The 16,382-nt window shown below is 43.7% G+C and overlaps 1 protein-coding gene across 1 annotated transcript; it reads right to left on the bottom strand.

The window, feature by feature from the left end:
- Positions 1 to 19: 19 nt before the first annotated feature.
- On the bottom strand, positions 20 to 16,108 carry LOC139046660 (pancreatic triacylglycerol lipase-like). Its single transcript, XM_065434131.1, has 10 exons — positions 15,805 to 16,108; positions 11,557 to 11,834; positions 10,136 to 10,282; positions 9,395 to 9,503; positions 7,734 to 7,850; positions 6,773 to 6,904; positions 5,230 to 5,484; positions 3,371 to 3,491; positions 1,887 to 2,063; positions 20 to 158 (listed from the first exon to the last, which is right to left on the bottom strand). Exons 1-10 carry the CDS (start codon positions 15,902 to 15,904, stop codon positions 71 to 73), a joined length of 1,524 nt encoding a protein of 507 aa, XP_065290203.1. The 5' UTR covers positions 15,905 to 16,108; the 3' UTR covers positions 20 to 70.
- Between the last annotated feature and the right edge of the window lie 274 nt (positions 16,109 to 16,382).

Genomic DNA, 16,382 nt, shown 5'->3' with positions numbered 1-16,382 from the left:
TTTCAAGATGTCACTTTTATTCCTGTATTGCCGTCACTCTGTTTGTCTTTTTTTGAGTCTTGCGAAAGCGTTAGCACGGAATCAAATGAGCACCTTCTCCAGGCGGAATGCCAGCTTTGTCGTGGTAGCAGAAGGCCAACGTCTTATTCTTCTTTTCACTGCAAGGGGACAACAACAAAGCTTAGGAACCAGCACAATGTAGGACAATTAACCTTGAAATTGTACTCAAATGTCACTCGAAACCAAGAACCTCACATGAACGAATGTTTCATCTACTGCTATAGGCTCACCTCTCCAGCTTTCATTAAACTCTTATCTATATATCTATCTTTATATATATATATATATATATATATATATATATATATATATATATATATATATATATATATATATATATATATGTAATGAACAAGCAGATTGCACGACTAATATGATGATGATGCTCCCGTTACAGTAAAGCAACGCAAATGGTTGGACTGCTCAGAATTGTTGCTTGGACTACATGCTTATCTGGAATAAAGGGTCGTCAATTTGCTGTTCAGCTTCTTTTCGAAGAAAGCCTGGCTGGTACCGCTGCAGTGCTGCTTTTCATTATTTTTTTGGAGCGGGCTTTCTGGTCATTTAAGATCATATAACATGAACGTTGGGATGCAGAAACTGTTATAGTTTTAGAAAAGACAGCCCCATGCACAATTTAGCGCAAGAATCTATCCTATCTCCCTTTCTGACCACTCATAATCTTGAAAACGGCTAATCGAGTTATGCCCATGTAAATGCGTGGCACATGCTCTTCCTACAATTATATTTTTTTTTTATTCCAAAAACGCTATGACATACATCTGCAAGAACTGTGTCTGCAGAGAGTTGGAAGATTCAATTATATTGTTTTAAAATAACTACAGCCTGTACAGTACATCTGTAGAGGACGTACAGGAAAAATTGATTTGCTATATTAAGGCACAGTACTCCGTATGATGTCTTATAGACGGTCTTGCATAGAAAAATATTTTCAACAGTAAAACAAAGGATGTGTTCCGATTCTGGCGAGCGTTTCAGACAGTCTACGCTCAACGCTAAGAAGACAGCTTCGAGCCCAATTCCTGGAATGCATCTAGAAGAAGTATCAACAAATTCCAGACGTCTGCAAGAAAAAGAAAGATAAGCATATATTATAGCCGTACTTGTACACTTTGTGTGTTCGAAATTTATGAAAACACAACTTATCTTACATAAGCGAACAGTAAAGCGTGACTACAGTTTCCTGCGCCTAGGCTACCTTCCTGTCAAGTTTTGAAGCATTCTGCCCTGCCACCATCTTGTATAGACGGCCAAATAAAATTAAACTATGGGGTTTTACGTGCCAAAACCATGATATGATTATCAGGCACGCCGTGGCAGGGAATTCCGTACTAATGTTGATCACCTGGGGTTCTTTAGCGCACACCTAAACTCTAAGTACACAGGTGCTTTTGCATTTCGCCCCTATTGAAAAGCAGCCGCCGTGGCCGGGATTTCATCCCGCAACCTAGTGCTTAGCAGCGCGGCACCAAAGTCACTAAGCTACCAGGGCGGGTGACAGCAAAGTAGCCTGCATAGTTTTTTTACTTCAATGCTGTCTTCGCGAACATGCTTCTTTTTGATTTCTTTCTTTTTTACTGGCTGCGTCAGAGTTGGAACAGGGCCGCTTTAGCTGTCTGTTTAGCCGTCTACGAAGAGCATTGTAACACGGCGAAAAGTGCTCCATACGATGTCTTATATGCAGTTATACATAAGGAAGAAAAATTTTCTACGTTGAGACAAAGTACTCCGCACGACATCTTATAGACAGCGATTTTCACACGGACAGGTAAGCAAACAGAAGGCCGACGTATCCAGCGCCTTACTCCCTCAGCACGCGGTCGTTCATGGACAACACTCGGACTCTCCACAGCTGCAGGTTGGTCCGGAAGAACAGGTACCGGTTGCTCTCGTACGAGAAAGAGGCCCGAATGATTTTGCCCACATTCTTGTCGGTCGTCACGAGAAACGGGTGCTGCGCCCTCGGGTACAGCGTCAGCGGCCTGCGCGTGGAAAAATAGTCCTTCGTCGTAGAACCCGACACGCAGCTGTGAAGTTTGAACGGGAATACCAAACGGTAAATCTCGGGGCCAACATTTTCACCCCGAACCCCGGACTTGCTTCATCAGTGATTTGTGTTCAATAGCGATCACAAATCACAGTGATCATAGTAAATAGTGATCAATATCAGTGACCAAGTTTACAACTTTAAATTCAAGAGGGGGCTGACAGATGAAGTAAGCACACTTTCGTATAGAAGTGATATAAACAGGACTAAGGTGCCTCAGAAAAGCTGGTCTGCGTTTCGACTGGTGGACCTATTTTTGTCAAAGGCTGCTTTAACTCGCCATGAATGACAAGGCCGAATTTGGCGAAGATATGTCTACCTATCGAAACATAGGCCAGCCTTTCTGGGACACTTTATTCCTGTGTATGTAAGCTTACAATTCTATTACCCAGGAATAAAAGCAAACTCAATAACCTGTCCCTACTTTTAGAAACAAAAAAAGGATAAAAGTCACGTAATATATGCCATTCTCAAATATACCACTCATTCATGAGTGAAGCCTTCGCAAAACCCTTGTAGACATAGTTGTAAATGCAGGTAAGCTGAGAACCCATGTATCAAATTTGTCCACTTTGAATGCTCTGACAGTTGTACTTAATTAAAATAAATAAATGAATCAAAAGAATTATGATGAAACTAATAAAAATAACAACACTGCAACAGAATTTTTATCCATTAATGCAAGAGTCTTTCGCATGCTACACGGATCGTAGGTCCAAACACACACCTCTGTTTAAGTCCATTCCTTTATTTTTTGCTGCAATGCTTAGAGTAACGAAGAAGTTCGCGTGTTCTTTAGCCCTCTTCCTCCACAACAGCTCATGTATAACGAAACAGATACAGCTTTAAAAACTGCAACATGGGCTTTTGGTGCCGACTTGCAGATTCGTAAATTTAGAACTTCCCTTTCTTTCGAACTTACTGTTTTCGACATTTTTAGCAAAAAGTAAAATGTCTTAAGTCGCAATTTTCCGTCGTACTGTTGCAATAATTTAACGTTCTCTCTCAAATGCTGCAAAGTTCATTCAAATTCGCAGACCGGTTGCCTTCTGAGAACATTTCCGCAATTTCCGTGCATTTGAATAAGTAAATAAAAAGTCGGCCCTGTGCTACAGATTCCTCTTTATAAGCTTTGTTTAACCTAATGCCCCTGCTGCCTCTTCCCTAAGGTGACGCTGTTTTATAGGCGTGTCAACTTGGGCAATGAGGCTCTGGTAAGACTACGAGCACTGGTACACATACTTTTTGTTGATCTGAATGTCGGCGCTCCTGGATTCGCCGTGTAGGGTGAGAGTGAAATAACCTGTCGCTGAGACGGTCTGATCATCCTTGTACAGCTCAATTATCAGAGAATACTGGAAAGCTGAAAAAAATCAAAATAAATCAACAATTATTCAGTTTATTCACTCAATAATTGGCCACATGGTAGTCGTAGCAAAATAAGCATGGTTGAACTATATAAAGGCTATAGCAGCGAGGTTAAGACCGCAGAAGCTTTATGTTTTATACAGCCGACGAAGAAAGAAAGAAAGCCTAAAGCAACTTCGATTTTTCTTCTGACAAACAATGCAGGTATCATAATGCATCACAACCAAGCATCATAATGAAGAATTCGCACCTTAAAATGGGAAGTCTTCCCACACGTAAGGTCAGCTGCTCCAAAATCATAGGCATAAAAAGCAAACACAACAACAACAACAACACAAACAAATGGTAATGAATTTACAATATGCTGTCAAAAGTGTCAGAACACTGACAAAATGGCAACACATTCGGTGGTAACCTAAGAATTCAGCACAAGCCCCATACACAAAACCCCACTGCAATTTGCTCTCTTCACCACCGTGCTCCAAAACATAGTTTCAGAGAGACGCCGATATTCGAAGAAGTTCGTCCTTCCAGCGTGACGTTACCGGCTGGCGGGTCTAAGTGAAACCTCATTATAACGAACTTGAAGGGGGAGCCGGAATCAATTCGTTTTATCGAATATTACATGTACTGAAATGCCAATCCCTATGGGGACTGCATGAATATTTTTATTTACTTCTTTATATTCATTACATCGTTACACTGTATTGTGTTTTGCTATATAACGAAGTTTGGATGCATGCAAATTCTTTTCTACTTGTACAGCAGCTTTTTCGCCATGGCATTTCTATATAGACTGTTATCGATCGCAGTTGGGCACGACGTGCCTTGTTGAAAACCGCGTAGGATCTGGACAAAAATCTGGACGAGACATCGCGCTCAGGCTCATTTAAATACGCTACTAATTGTTCATTCTTGATTATGGAGTAATAGAAGTGGAACAACGTCAGGAGAGACACTTTTTTCTGCTCAGTCGTTTTTTTTCTTTTTCTTTTTCAGACTGTTTGACGGTTTTTAGACCATAACACGTTAACGACACCAATCGTTAAACTCACCACTCGTCCACTGTTCGATAAATCTAGCAAGGTATACAGAGAACTGCTAAGAACAACATTGTAGAGTGAACAGACACACGCACAACAAAGAAGACTCCGACAAGAAAAAGTGCTTCATTATTTGTCGTTTTTTGCCTTTATCGATGTATCATGATTATCCAAGGGTTATGTAAATACACTGTGTGGGTGACATTATCGCTGTATGCTTCTGAAATTAAGCATTTGCTAGCGAGCGCTTGTCCTTGTTGTCTTTCTTCCTGCATGTGTCCGTTTTCTCATGCGCCAATCTCGGAGTGAAATGGTCAAGACAATAACAATAATAATCTTAATGGGCTTTACAAAACTCGTGGTTCATAATGATGCAGAGGCGTCAAGCACATGTGCCGCTGCAGCGAACGTTTAGACTAGGGGACATGTCTACCTGTTGGGAAATTGCCGGCATGGATGCACAAGACATTATTTCCAAAAGTTGTATCAGTTCGTCCGTTTTAGTTCTTGCACAGCAATAATAATGGTCTATGCGGACACAGTGTCGAGCAACACAGCCCTGAATATAACCATATCATCATCATCACTCAGATCGGGTCACATTAAAACAGGAAGACAGGGGCAGCCATGGCGTGCCTGTCAGTTTTTTGCACTGCATACCATTCGCAAAAGGCTGAAATTCAGACTCACCACAGTACGGGTACACGCTCATGGTCTGCAGGTACATGCGCACCGACGTGTTGCTCCGGGGTTTCCATTGGTCCGCGTAGAACCCCATGCGCGCGCAGCGGGAGCCGTCATGGCCACAGTCCGAGCACTGACCTCGCTTGTACATGTGGTACGAGGGGCAGACGAAGGCCATCCACTTGCAACTCCGGTCGCTCACCGTCTCCAGGTAGTAGGTCACGGCACGCTCGTGGTTGCACACGACCGCCGAGCGCATGGCTACGGGCAGCAGACGGGACAGTGCTTCGTAGGGATGCTGAAGACTGGCATTACATCAGGGCACATTCGCGGAGTAAATTTCCGAAACTATTTCGTGAATCCCTCTGCGAATTAGGGTCGATTGCTCGCTCTTCCTGTTTGCTTTCTATGCTTTGCACAACTCTAAATTTACGTGTTCGCGCTCGTTATAGCAACTGAATTATTTTCCACGATAGCGTGAAAATTCCTCCAATGCCCGTGGAAAGCCCCCATTCTCAACTCTTGTGGATTGCCTTCCTACCAAAAGATATTTTCGAAGTGCGATCTATGCGCATCAGTAGTAGCCTATCAAGGTTCATTGCAGGACAAAAATCTGTACCAGTGATTTCGCGTTAGCGGGCAGAAGAGGCAGTAATGGCGGCCTGTTAAAGTGGCAAACTTCAGCGACGAGGGAAGGGGAACAAATTTAAAAGTATCAGATGATAAGGTGATGTTGTGAGATGAATAATCTGGCCGGCACAGGGTGGTATCCGCTGAAGATTTCGATTACGAAACTATACAAAGGCACGAGACCCTCGCTTATTGCATAGCGAGGGTCTCGACTTCGGCAGCCCTAGTGCCATAGGGCGTGGTCTCCGAGAATAGAACGATGCGACCTCGAAGTTCATGCACGGGACAGCACAGGATATAGGCTAATTGTAGCCTACATAGGCTAATTTCCTGCTCTTAGGTTCACATACTTCATGACGGCTGCATGGGGTTGAAAGAATGTTGCAGGTCCGCTGCCAACGCCTGTGAGGGGGCGCTGGCTGACACTTTCACAGCTAGACCCAGTGCACGTACACTAATGCACAACAGAGCGGACGGCAGGTCAGGCACCACGGTTGCCCAATAAAGAAGCAATACACTCGCAGAGAGACACAGGTTTCACTCCCAACTGTTGTGCTTTCATCCATTTTCATTTCAATTTTCTTTATTACTTCTACATTTCAAAGAACGAGAACCGTCAATTTTCCTATATGCTTCCGCTGGTTTCATTGTCTGCTGGCTTCATGCAGAGTTATAAATGATTGTTTAAGTAAACATCTATGCTGCAGGGCAAGCTTCACGAGAACAAACAAAAACAAAAACAGAAAACAATAAGGAGGAGTTAGATTTTTGAGCTACAGCCAGAGATCGTGGTGACGCTGGAAGTCTTCCTCACTGGCGAAATGCATGCGTCGGAGCCGCATTCAAGTTTGCGCGATTAGCTGCGAAGTGGCTGATCCACAGAGTCAACTTGGTGGCATGGAAGGCTCATCTCCCTCACCTTGCATGAGGCCCTTGCTGAAGGTGGACGATATGCTCGTTCCGAAGGAACATCCAGGCATTTTACTTCCGCCGTTTGGGTAGAAATCCAGGTGTCCCGTAGGTTCGTACATCCCGAGGCCTTCCCCCTTTACTGAGCATGGGTCACAAAGTCAATGTTATGGCAAGTTGCGTGGGTCTCACGGTTAACGAACTTGAATCATATATTGGAGGTTATATGAGAAGCGAAACAGAGCTGTTGGGCAATATTCAACCTCGCAAAAGAATACGAATAAAAGGCGGCTTTGAGTAAGCCTAGAATGACCACAGCAGCGAGTCGTGAAAATATGAGTACCTGTCAGTAGTATTATAGGCTTAGTTTTGCAGGCTTAAACTAAAAGCACATGTAAGAAGGTAGGTATCACTTCGCAGCTGCCCTTCTATGCCATGACGCTTTGGGGAGTATCTCGCATATTCGCCGTATTTGTGTACATGTCTTCTTTCATTTACTGTGTAAGCGTATTAGTTTTACAAACGGTCAACTACGTATGGAGCAACAAGCAAATTCAGACCAACTGTTGCCTGGGAGCATTGGTCCGCGATGTACCTTATGGCATCACTTTCCCCGTGAAAAACGCGATGAAACATGTGAACTAAAGGAAATTTTACTCTCACGATTCACAGCATGAGAACCCTACTTTTTCGCTTTGACGCAAGTATCCTAATGATTGAGCATTGACAGCAGTGACGCACATCCCTCAAGATAAGTCTTGCTCCCCCCCCCCTCTCTCTTTCTGGGTAAGTCATAGTATGTTAAACACAGCCTCCGAGATCGTGAAACGCGCCCGTGGCGAGCGCAATCTCTGAGGCTGTGGTCAAGCAGCTGTCACGAAGCTTAGTTCTGGTAAGAGAGAATTTGGCGCGCGCCTATATGGTTACAAATGAGTTCTGGCTCGCATTTCTGCGACGAAAGCGCAACTTGCCCAGATCGAGAACTGTCCCTCCGTCGGTGTGGAGAATGTCCACGAAGCTCGCGTCAGTCGGGTCCAGGCGGACGAAAGCAGGCATGTGCTGGAAGTACGGGTCGGCTGGATCCAAACCTGAAAGTATTCCAATACGTATGGTTGTTTACGTCAACAACCTACCTTGCATTTCATGTTTTTTTTTTATTACATAGATGTTGCTGAATAAGAAGCTGCACATTTATCAAGGCATTTCCTTACTAGGAATACAAACTCAGCAAGTTGGTAACGATGCGTACAGTAACAGCCCTACTTGGAACAGGCGCTGTGCTTTGCTTTATGTGCACCGTAAACTACAATTCTCGAAAATAGAAACAGAAGGAAGCTCTTCACGTATAATCGCGCGCAGAACACAGCATACAAAAACACTTAAACGTTTATAAAGGTATCTTACGAGACTGCAAACTCGGAATGAAGCTATAGACAAAAGATAAAACACGACTGGTATGTGTGTTCCGTCACCCCTTAATCACTGTTCCACTCTGCTGATGACAGGTTCGGCTTCATGTAAGAATAATACTTAATGCCGTGAAGCTACATTTGCAAGCAATAGTTTAATTGGGACCTAGATTTCTTAGTATCGAATTTCTACCTCAGGTTGGACTGAGATTTCGAAATGTACAACCCAATTTACGTGTATACACTAGAAAGTGCGGAGTAGTAGTTAGCCATAGTTACACATGGTGAAAACAGCCAATGTGTGACTAGCATTCCAAGAACGACAAGAATGTCTGGGCAAAGATGTGTTACCTATAAAATAAAATTATGGGATTTAACATCCCAAGGCCACACTCAAACTATAAAAAAACATAATTGTCTGGAGCTCCACATTAATTTATTCCACCTGCGATTCTTTTACCATCATTTAAATTGAAGCACACATGTTCTCATTGCTTCCGCTACCATTACGATGCGGCCACCGGGACCGGCAATCGAACCCTCGACCTGAAGTTCAGCAGCGGAATGCCTTAGTCAGTGAGCTAGCATGGCGAGAGCCCGATATGCTTTGATTCTTTCCAATTTCAGCGTGATGAAATGATCGCGCAAGTTTGTATATAATATGTCTATTTTCACGAACGCGTAGACGGTATGTAGAGGTTGGTACAATGTCTCAAGCGTTATGCACAGACAATAGGCAAGACATTAAAAAAAATTTAATTAAATTATGGGGTATTACGTGCCGAAAGCACTTTCTGATTATGAGGCACGCCGTAGTGGAGGACTCCGGAAATTTTGACCACCTGGGGTTCTTTAACGTGCACCTAAATCTAAGCACTCGGGTGTTTTCGCATTTCGCCCCCATCGAAATGCGGCCGCCGTGGCCGGGATTCGATCCCGCGACCTCGTGCTCAGCAGCCCAACACTATAGCCACTGAGCAACCACGGCGGGTGTAGGCAAGACATGATCGTCGGGCACTGCTACAGCATGTAAAGCACACTTCGCTAATGGTCTCCCTTCAATCATTTCCCTCCAATGCACTCTGCTGTGAACAGCACAGCCACTGAGCAGCCGTGGGTGGTCGGTCCACCTCCTCTGCAAATGTAGGCCAGTTTCTCGGTGGCCCATCAACCTGGTGGATGCTTTACAACAAACTAAGCGCTCGTTTAAAAAAGGCACTAACCGGTTATTCGTCCAAGCCCGGGTATTCTCTCTCCCGCGTAGCCGGCGACGTGGGCTCCCAGGCTATGACCCATGATGTGGAAAGTTGACACGTTGGCTTTGAACACTTTCTGTGGGCAGATAACAAAGTCAAAAGTGGTCATTGCGAAATGAGTGCTAGAGGAAATAGAACTAAAGGAGTCCCTGCATGTTTTTTCTTTTGTAATAGGAATATTTGAATCCCACATGTCATTAAAAAATTGTGTAACACATTCTTGCATAAGTATCGTGTTTTTGCAATTGTAAATATTACTTCTGTGACTTCAGCAATTCAACATACGTTGTGACCAGTTTAACTTAACGTCGTCTTAACAATGCTCTCGTTGAGTGGATTGGTAGATGTTTAGAGGGTCATACCAACAAAAAATGAGAAGGACGAAGTAGCGCACGGGACCCATTCTCACTTACAACTAATGTTTAATGAGCCTCGAATGTCAAAACGAAACATTCACCCAGGCTGTCAGACATGCTCACCGCAAAGGTAAGCACCTACCAAATGCCTTCAAAGAAGCTTATCTATCCTATCCAACTCAGTTCTCCTAAGCGAAACATGAATAAACGCTAGAATTACCGTGATCTGCTGTTTTACAGTTAAGCCTTTATTACATTTACGAACTTATCTCAAAAGTCTTTCTCATTCATTGACTGCCTTACTGAGATTACCTTTATTGGAAAGTACACGACAGGCTTACTTAACACTCACCTGAAGCTTCTCAATCATAACGGCTATCTCAGCTCCTACAAGCCGTGTATTGGCTGTGGCTTGCGCATAAGGCAGTCCATTTCCGCCTCGCCAGTCAACGGTGATGACGTTGTAGTCGCCAGCCAATAACAAAGCATTCTTCATTTTCTGGGAAGAAAAAGGTAGCTAAACTTGGGAAACTTGTTTTTCCAAGCGGAACTGAAGCTTAGTTTCAAGCTATGCCCCTTGCAATGTAATCATTTTTACGGAATGTTCTAGAATCCGGAGGTAATGCATTCAATAATGTTCAGCTCTCTGGTCGGCGCGAGTGACTGTTAGCAGGTGACGACAGGTGGAGTAGAGGAATGCGACGTTGTTGGTATATTTTAGGGTTTGAGGCTTTGATAGCATCACGGTGCCTTCTGCAATGATTTCCCACTGCACCAATAATACAGGCACGCTTAGGTGACTGAAGACTTTTGAGAAATTTTTTGTCGACAAAACGGATTAACGACACCTGTTTGCGTCGTCTGCACCATATATTGTTGCTTCTTTACTAGTTTTTGAAGGATGACTAAAACGAAGCAAACAATAAAGCATGTCTCCCGACAGCTTGAAGTTGAAAATAAACGAAGACAGCATTAGCTTTCCAAATTATATCAAAATCCTGCAAGCTTACATGGCTTACTTCCACTATCGCACGTTCACATTTCTAGTCGCCATGAACATTCACCGTCTTCATTGTATATCTAGTTTCTTTCTACAAACCATATCTGCCCTTAGCTGTCAAAAAGTGCATCATATTACCCGTCTAACACCTTTAAAAGCACGTTTGACTTTGTAAAAGCATGGTCCAGGTCTAGTTTTGTGCTACAAACCATCTAGACCCTTATCTAACGAAGCGTTCATGAGCTTACCCGACTAACACTTTTAAGAGCTTGTTTGATTTTGTAAAAGCATAGTTCCTGCTTTCTGCAAGATCTTCATGCTCCCCTTTCGTCAACAAGATTGTATTGCTCCTAAACGTGTTTCTTTGGCTGTAATATGCAATAGTTTTCATTTGTGTCAATCCACAATTCTGTTATACTGCTCTAATGGCATTTAGAACACACGTAAAAGGTGCGGAAAAAAGATGAAAGCCGGAGTAAAGGCACGTTAAAACACACGTGGGCGCCAACTGCCAGCTTTCTAATATTTTCTTCAAGACAACAATTATATACACTGCATACAGTTTACAGTTTTACAGTATTATACTGATGCAACGCTCCCCCCCCCCTCCTCTTTCTACACAAATGCGCCTGCAAGAGCGCGCATTGGATGAGAGAGGTTCAAATAAATTATGATGACGATGATTAGAATGGTGATGTTGCTGATTCTACTGAGAGAGAGAGCAAACAAAAGTCTTCGGAAAGTTATAGTACAATGCCAAGGCTTCATCTCACCGTCATCCATTGCCCGAAGTACACCGCGTCCAGCCAGCCGTGCGTGATGACCTTCGTGGGATTGCTGGCGTTAAAAGGCAGCTTCAAGTAGTCACTGATGGGCGATGACCACATGAGCAGATGCTCCTTGATCGGGTTCTTGCGCGAGAAGAAGGCGAACATGGTGTTGATGAGAGCTCGCTTGTCGGGAAAGAAGTTGACGGGTCGGTACAGTGCGTGGAAGAATCCTTCCGACTCGAAGCATCCCAACTCCTTGTAGCACTTCTTCACTTGCACACCTGCACAAAGCACACGTAAAGTCTTTGTCCCCGGTCGCCTGCTGAGTTTGTCATGCCACGAACTCCAAACTAGTTCGAATGGCAAGCGTCGATTCAATACTGCGTCTTGCCCATGAATGGCACAGCACACAATGCCAATGGTACCCAACATTGGATCACACTGGCAATATAGGAAATCCTAGTAGGTCCGCAAGCAACGACAGTCTCCGGCCGGACGTGCGGCGATTTGCAGCCATGTTCTCTGAAAGAAGCAGCTAACTTCACTAGCTGAAATTAGGGTGGGCGGGAATTGCCGCCCAAATTATACTAAAATCTCTTAAGAAAAACGAAAAGCTGTCAGCAACCCGACAGTAGCTTCGAGCTCGTATGGGTTTCGAGGAAAGCTTCGAAACGGAAGAAAAATTTATCCTGGTCTGGGAATCTAACCCCAAACCGACGCCTTTCTAGCGGTGGTCGATCTGTCATTTGAGCTAACCAGGAGGTCAGCAGATCTTAGAGTGAGGCCAAATTAGTCGACAACTAGAAGCGAAAGGACACAGAATATGGCAAATCAGTTCTGCGGGAACCAGCAAGGTGGAGAAAGTTTCATGGAAGGAAGAAAAAATTTTACGAAAGGTGTGACTCTCGGGTGGGTGAAAATTTTTTTATTCTTGCGAATTTCCGGTGAACTGAACTGTAATACTGAACTGTAGATTATATAAACCAACCATTGCGAAACCTCTTGTCTGCTGAAGTGCTTAACCACAGGCGATCATGTGTTTCCAACGTGACCCAACAATTAGTGGCATTGGCATACGAGGAGGTACATCTAGTTTACTTTGGGACATAGTGGCAACAGAGGGACACAGTTTCGCAATGAGTGAAGCTGAAAATTCCTCAATGGTCCACTCATGTCCCTCATATTTTAGTCTTTCTTATTTGACTTTTTCTTGTCGCAAGAGTCACATCCCTTCATGATCGGAAAAGCAATCTATACTGTGATTTCAACGCTTTTGTTACAGGACGTAGCGGCCACGCGGCGTCCGTCCTTGAAAGGATGTCACTACCCATAATTCCAGACCCGATGTCGAGGCTTTCAAAGAATGATGCCGATTAATGACCGAGCAATGAAATTTGTGCAAATTCTACGTCAACAACCACAAAAACAAGAAGAGACTTAACAATGGCATGGAGACTTAGACTAGAGCGGTAATCTCATGTACACCAAATTAATAAATACACTGAATAAATGTATTGTTACAGACTCTTGATTAGTGGTATCACAGGTAAAAATTGGGCCTAATAATGGCCAGATCTAAAGCAGTGATTTTGCTTGCCACTTTCCCCACTCCTTTGCGATTAATAATGCCTAACAGAGTGTTATCTAAGCGTAAGTTAATGCATAAGCAATAAGCAGGCTTGTACGTAACTAATTTCGTATAATTCATAATCATCATCAGCCTGGTTACGCTCACTGCAGGGCAAAGGCCTCTCCCATACTTCTCAAACTACCCCGGTTTCATATAATTAGTTACTTGTAATTAATTATATTCACATTCAAAGACAAATCATGAAAATTTTTAAAGCTGGTCTAGTAAACCAAGTAGACCATATTTTAAAAATTTCAAGATTTGTCTTTTTTATGCTTCACCCATGCTCCTTACGCGCATGCGCGGTCGCCTTTTTTTGTGCGTGCTTACATTTGTTTCCTTTCAATATTTTTTTTTCACTTGTGAGCAAGCATCTTGTCCTGTTGTCTTCTCTTCGTTTTTCGTCCTTCAAGTGCTAAAACAGTAGTCAAGATGCAGGTAAGCTAAACCAACTAGCCCAGCTGTCCATTCTGCTACATGTTTGGCAGTTCTGTAATTTTTCGATTACTTTCTTGCTCAGTAATGCTCATCACTTGCATCTAACCAGTTAAATTTCTGACGATAAACTATATGAAATGCAGCTTCAAGCGCTTGAACTTGGCAGGAACAACAGCAGAACTCCAGGTGTCAGGTCATGAAGCAGCCTCGCAGATGCGCATGTTTAGACAGGCCAACACGGCCCCTCATTGTTTCTTCCCTCATCTTAACGCTTCACCAAATGTTTCTCGAATAACTGAACCGTCACTGCTATGACTCGATAATGACGACCCCTTCAGGCGTCGATGCCAGGCATTCACCTAAAATTTCCAGCATTTCACTGGCCCTGTCGGCAGCACCTTCTCTGAGCCGTAGCAACATAAAAGCGCAGCGCCTCATAGAGAATCCATGCACGAGCATCGTGGCATTGTTAATCTTGAGTGCAAGATATTAGCGCGTTCCAATACCGCCCTTCTTTCTAGCGCGCACATCGAGCCAGTTTTCAACGTCGCTGCTGACGTCTTGACAACAAAACGAGGGTAAATGACCAACTAAATGTTTGAAAAGTAATTGTTAGGGAAGATAACGTGTGAAGCGATGCAGAGGCCGAAGTGAAATAGCCAGGCTAGTTCCTGTTTGGAATATTTGTGCAGTGTTAATAAACGTTGGGAGGGAAGTGACCTATGAGTGATTGATTACTTTTTATTATTCTTCAATTGCTTTGTTGGTATAGTAATTTGTCACTGTAATCAACTACATTTTTGAAAGAAGAAATATATAATTGTAATTGGTTACTTTCTTTTCTGTAACGTGTATAAGTCTGACGATAGTGCGCAAGTTAGTCTTAGCTAAATGTAAGCGTGTGTGTTACCTGTGCCCAATTCGTGCGCACACGCAGTATTTTGGCTATGCTTCTTCCTGTAAAATTGGTAGCATCAGTGAACGTGAGCCCCATGGGGCTAGCGTGAGTCCCATGGAATTTCGTCGCAAGCACTTATGCAGAGAAATGGGAAAAGAATGGCGAGAATTGCGAGATTACCCCCCCCCCCCTGCTTCCCCACGATAAGGAGAAATTACGCTATTTCACTCCTATATTCAAGATTATGCGATACCATTCAACCTGTATCCATGGCACTTGATTTTAACCTCAAAGCATATGACCTTATACGAGGTTTGATCCAGAAATAAGGTTCCCAAAGAGCTCCAGGCACACGGGAAGGTCCAAGGCCAAATCCGGCAACACTCTTGCGCGCGACTGTTCCCCCACTCTCGATTCTCCCCGGCCGCGCTTCGCTGCGCCGCTCATTTTTGACTCAGCAGCCGTCCGATATGGAGGTTCCCATTGTTGATCCCGCCAAGTGCGAGATCGGTTCCGTAATTAGCTTTTTGCTCGCCAAAGGGACTCCACCCGTGGATATTCATCGTCAGTTGACAGAGGTGTACGGCGACAAGTGTATGTTCGTTCAACACGTCTGAAAGTGGTGCAGGGAGTTTAGTGCCGGTCGGAAGGAAGCCCACAACGAAGAACTGAGTGTAAGACCATCAGTTTCAGATGCGACCGTCAGTTTCAAATGCGGTTATCTAGATAGTCTAACGCAAAGTGCTTCAAAACAGGAGGATCACCGTCCGTAAACTTGTTGCTCGGGTTCCTGGGAGTTCTTACGGTACAGTGGAAAAAGCTTTGACTGAAAAATTGGGGTATCACAGGCGTTGTGCTCGATGGGAACCGCGGCTATTGACATCAGACCGCAAGGAGAAACGCCTTGACTGTGCTCGCCAGTTTCTTCAAAAAAGTCAAGAAGATAAGGAAGGATTGTTGGACTCCATTGTTACGGGAGACAAAACGTGGGTGTTTCATTTCACTCCCGAAATGAAACAAAAATCCAAGCAGTGGCATCACCCAGAGTCACCAGTCGCAAAGAAGTCTAAACAAACTCCTTCTGCGGGCAAAGTCATGGCCAGTGTTTTTTGGTATCGTAAGGGGATACTGCTGATCGATTTCATGGAACGTGGGACAACAATCAACTCAAAAATTGACGGGAACCTTATTTCTGGATCAACCCTCATATAACCACGTCAGTAACACACAATTTATTCGCTGATATGAAATTATGACATTTTCTTTCCCATGCCGGTATACTCACGTTCTTCTTCGCTGTCGTATGTATTGCTTGAAGTTGAGATGCACACACCAAAAACGAACGCGCTCAGCACAAAAACTAGAGTTTTTCGAATATTTCCCATTATTATGCGCGCTGGCTTAAGAGGCCAAGATTCAATGGGCTCCAGTCAATAAAAAAATATATATAACAGTCTTTTAGCTCTATGAATTCATGGTAGAAACTATGTTGATAAGGTGATTAAAATTTCCGTGATGGCCCTCGACAAATATTTGATGCGTCGTTCCCTGGCTTTTTTGCCAGGTACGCGGTGCCAGCAGTAACGTGTGAGATCATTATCTTCTGTGATTGATCAGCTTCTTTTTGGCGGGGTATATGCAAATGACAGGGCGAGAGAGAAAGTTGTCAACCCTCTTAACACCTGTCTCGTCAACGTGAAGCATCTGAGCCTTGGAACTGTTCCAACTACATCAAACGCCACATCATTGTTTAGAGTTTTGGAAGAAGTGAAATTGACAATAACTTTAAACACGCTCTAACACCTGTGCGCAGCGTAGGCGGCAGCATCTTCAGCGGAGACAATTGGATATCGTATATATTGT

The sequence above is a fragment of the Dermacentor albipictus genome, chromosome 9 (assembly GCF_038994185.2).
Source record: "Dermacentor albipictus isolate Rhodes 1998 colony chromosome 9, USDA_Dalb.pri_finalv2, whole genome shotgun sequence".
In the NCBI taxonomy this organism is placed as follows: domain Eukaryota; kingdom Metazoa; phylum Arthropoda; class Arachnida; order Ixodida; family Ixodidae; genus Dermacentor; species Dermacentor albipictus.
This window is presented reverse-complemented; position numbering and strand designations above follow the sequence as displayed.